The 2,364-nt window shown below is 43.8% G+C and overlaps 1 protein-coding gene across 1 annotated transcript in view; it reads left to right on the top strand.

The window, feature by feature from the left end:
* Nucleotides 1–1,593, top strand: part of dnah2 (dynein, axonemal, heavy chain 2) — a 64,265-nt gene extending 62,672 nt beyond the window's left edge. Inside the window, exons 85-87 of the mRNA XM_015946266.3 lie at nucleotides 271–345; nucleotides 655–805; nucleotides 936–1,593. Of these exons, the coding sequence (XP_015801752.3) occupies nucleotides 271–345; nucleotides 655–805; nucleotides 936–1,090 (381 nt within the window). The 3' untranslated portion in view covers nucleotides 1,091–1,593. The remainder of the gene's footprint in view (nucleotides 1–270; nucleotides 346–654; nucleotides 806–935) is intronic.
* Nucleotides 1,594–2,364: the final 771 nt, after the last annotated feature.

Raw genomic sequence — 2,364 nt, 5'->3', positions numbered from 1 at the left:
CCTGACAACGGCACAACACTGCCAGTTTTAGGCAGAATATTTAAATTTGAACTAAGACGCACTGAAGTGCCAAATTATTGACGACACGTGTCTGCAGCAGGATTAGACACTCGTTTATCTAGTTTATCAGCAAAAAAAATGTTTATTTGGGGGTGACTTGCTCTTTAAGAATCTGTTGGATTCCTGTTGAAATGTCCAGACTGGTTCCAGTTCTGATGTCACGTCTCATCCCAAGTGTCCTTCCAGCCGTGACTTTGTGTTTATCTGCAGATATCCATGGACACTCTGTCCTGGGAATTTATAGTGTCCACTCTTGATGACATCAGCCTGGTTGACCCGCCCAAGGTGACTTCCTCCACACTTGTTTTTCTTACCATCGTAGTTTACATACATCTGCCTTCAAAGCTTGTTAATTTCCAGTATTCATGGCTGGGAATTTTCCTTCCAGCCAGCATATTTCTTTTCTGCGTCAGTGTGTTTATCTTTCTAAAACTATTTCTCTTCCTGTTTTCCTCCTGTTTTGGAGTTTCACCTCCACTTCTTACTTACGTTTTATTTTTTGTAGTGTCTGTCTTTCAGTAATCCAGCCCTCCTCCTCTTTTCTCCCACCTCCGACCCTGTGCGGGATTCCCATCCTTGTTCCTCTCCCTTCAGGTTGGAGTCTACATCAGAGGTTTGTACCTGGAGGGCGCTGGTTGGGACGTGAGTAACTCCTGTCTGGTGGAGGCTGAGCCCATGCAGATGTTCTGTCCCATTCCCACCATCCACTTTAGACCAGTGGAAAACCACAAGAAGAAGTCCAGGAGTGAGTAGTTTAGAGACTTTTTGTTGGGGAATTCCTTTCATCCTTCCTCTTTTCATTTAAACCATTTAGCGTCTTGTTTTCCCGCTTGGGCTGGCGGGCTCAGCTCTGACTGGTTGTCCTGTGTACCTAGGTGTGTACCTGTGTCCGTGCTACTACTACCCAGTACGCGCCGGACGAGCCGGACGGGAGGCCTCTGTAGTCAGCATTGAGCTCAAATCCGGAGCTGTGACGCCAGATCATTGGATTAGGAGAGGAACAGCGCTCCTGATGAGTCTGGAAAACTAAAAGTCCAACAAACACAATGTTTGTTTATTAGGAGTTGTCCTACTTTATTGTTGCTGTCGTTCATCAGCCTTTGTTTGTGTTTGTGAACATTAAAGCGAAAAACATGACAACTTTGATTTGGTCAGTTTATCCACACTGTGAAGGGGGGTGTTTTACTGGTGGAAACATCTGGACACGGTGACTGGCTGGTCACAGACATGCTCCACGGTGTGCTCATTAAACTAACTCTGTGTAGAAAACTGATTGATCCTCAAATAATCAGGTAAATCCCATATTCTGTGTGCTTATGTGGGAAAAGGCCCCCTTATATAGCTTTAAAGCGACGATAACAAACCCCGTTGAGAGTTAGCTGGTTGGTATCTCTCTTCTCAGTACTGTCTGGACCTCCTGACCCTTATCTATAGTCTTGTATAAGAACCGGGTCAACTCTGATGGGCTCAGGAACATAGCCCTGCTCTCCGGTGTTGTAGGAGCCTGTAGAGGGCATCCAGGAATCTGTTTAGGATGCATCTTGAGTACCCTTCATTGGATGTTTTCTGACTTGGGCCATCTTGGAAGGGGACTCTGGGGTACAAGGATTAGATCACTTGTGACTTGTTGCCATAGCAACCTCAGCTTATGTGTGAATATATGGATAGATTTACAGGTTCAAATAGTTACTATTCATGCAGTGAAGTTTTTATTGTTCTTTTCTAATAAACAAGATTCATGTTTGTATTTAGAACAAAACTCATTCCTCAGTGTGTTTATCTTCGTTTAGATAAAACTACATGTAAAACTCCACAACATGTTTCATGTTTGGGTTGAATCAAAGTTGATCTCTTACTGAAGGAATCCAGCCGAGACTTCACACCAGCACAAAGATGGGAAAATGTTTCTGTTTTCCAAAGAAAAGCACATTATCTTGCAATTCTGTAGAAAGAAAAGACCCAGATGGACTAAAAAGCACAGACTCTGAATGACTGGAAAATAAGATTTGAACAGATGAGTCCAAGTTTGAAGTCCCCAGATGAAATGGAAGAATGTTTGCAAGACAGAATAAAGAAAAGTGAGAACAATAGGCCCTTTCCAACGGCAGAGTTCTAGGAACTATGTTCCTAGTGCCGGAATAACAACACCACCACTCATGGCTAAGCTAACAGGGCTCAGGAGGTAAATGTGCTCATTACCTGCTTTACGAGACAACTTTTGATGAGCAATCAAATCACAGGTGCTTGACACCAGCAGTCAAGCACGGTGGAGGCAGAGTGATGGTCTGGGTGCATCCAAATTGT

The sequence above is a fragment of the Nothobranchius furzeri genome, chromosome 2, assembly GCF_043380555.1.
Source record: "Nothobranchius furzeri strain GRZ-AD chromosome 2, NfurGRZ-RIMD1, whole genome shotgun sequence".
NCBI classification, from domain to species: domain Eukaryota; kingdom Metazoa; phylum Chordata; class Actinopteri; order Cyprinodontiformes; family Nothobranchiidae; genus Nothobranchius; species Nothobranchius furzeri.
Note: the sequence above shows the minus strand (reverse complement) of the source record. Positions and strands in the feature narration are given on the sequence as shown.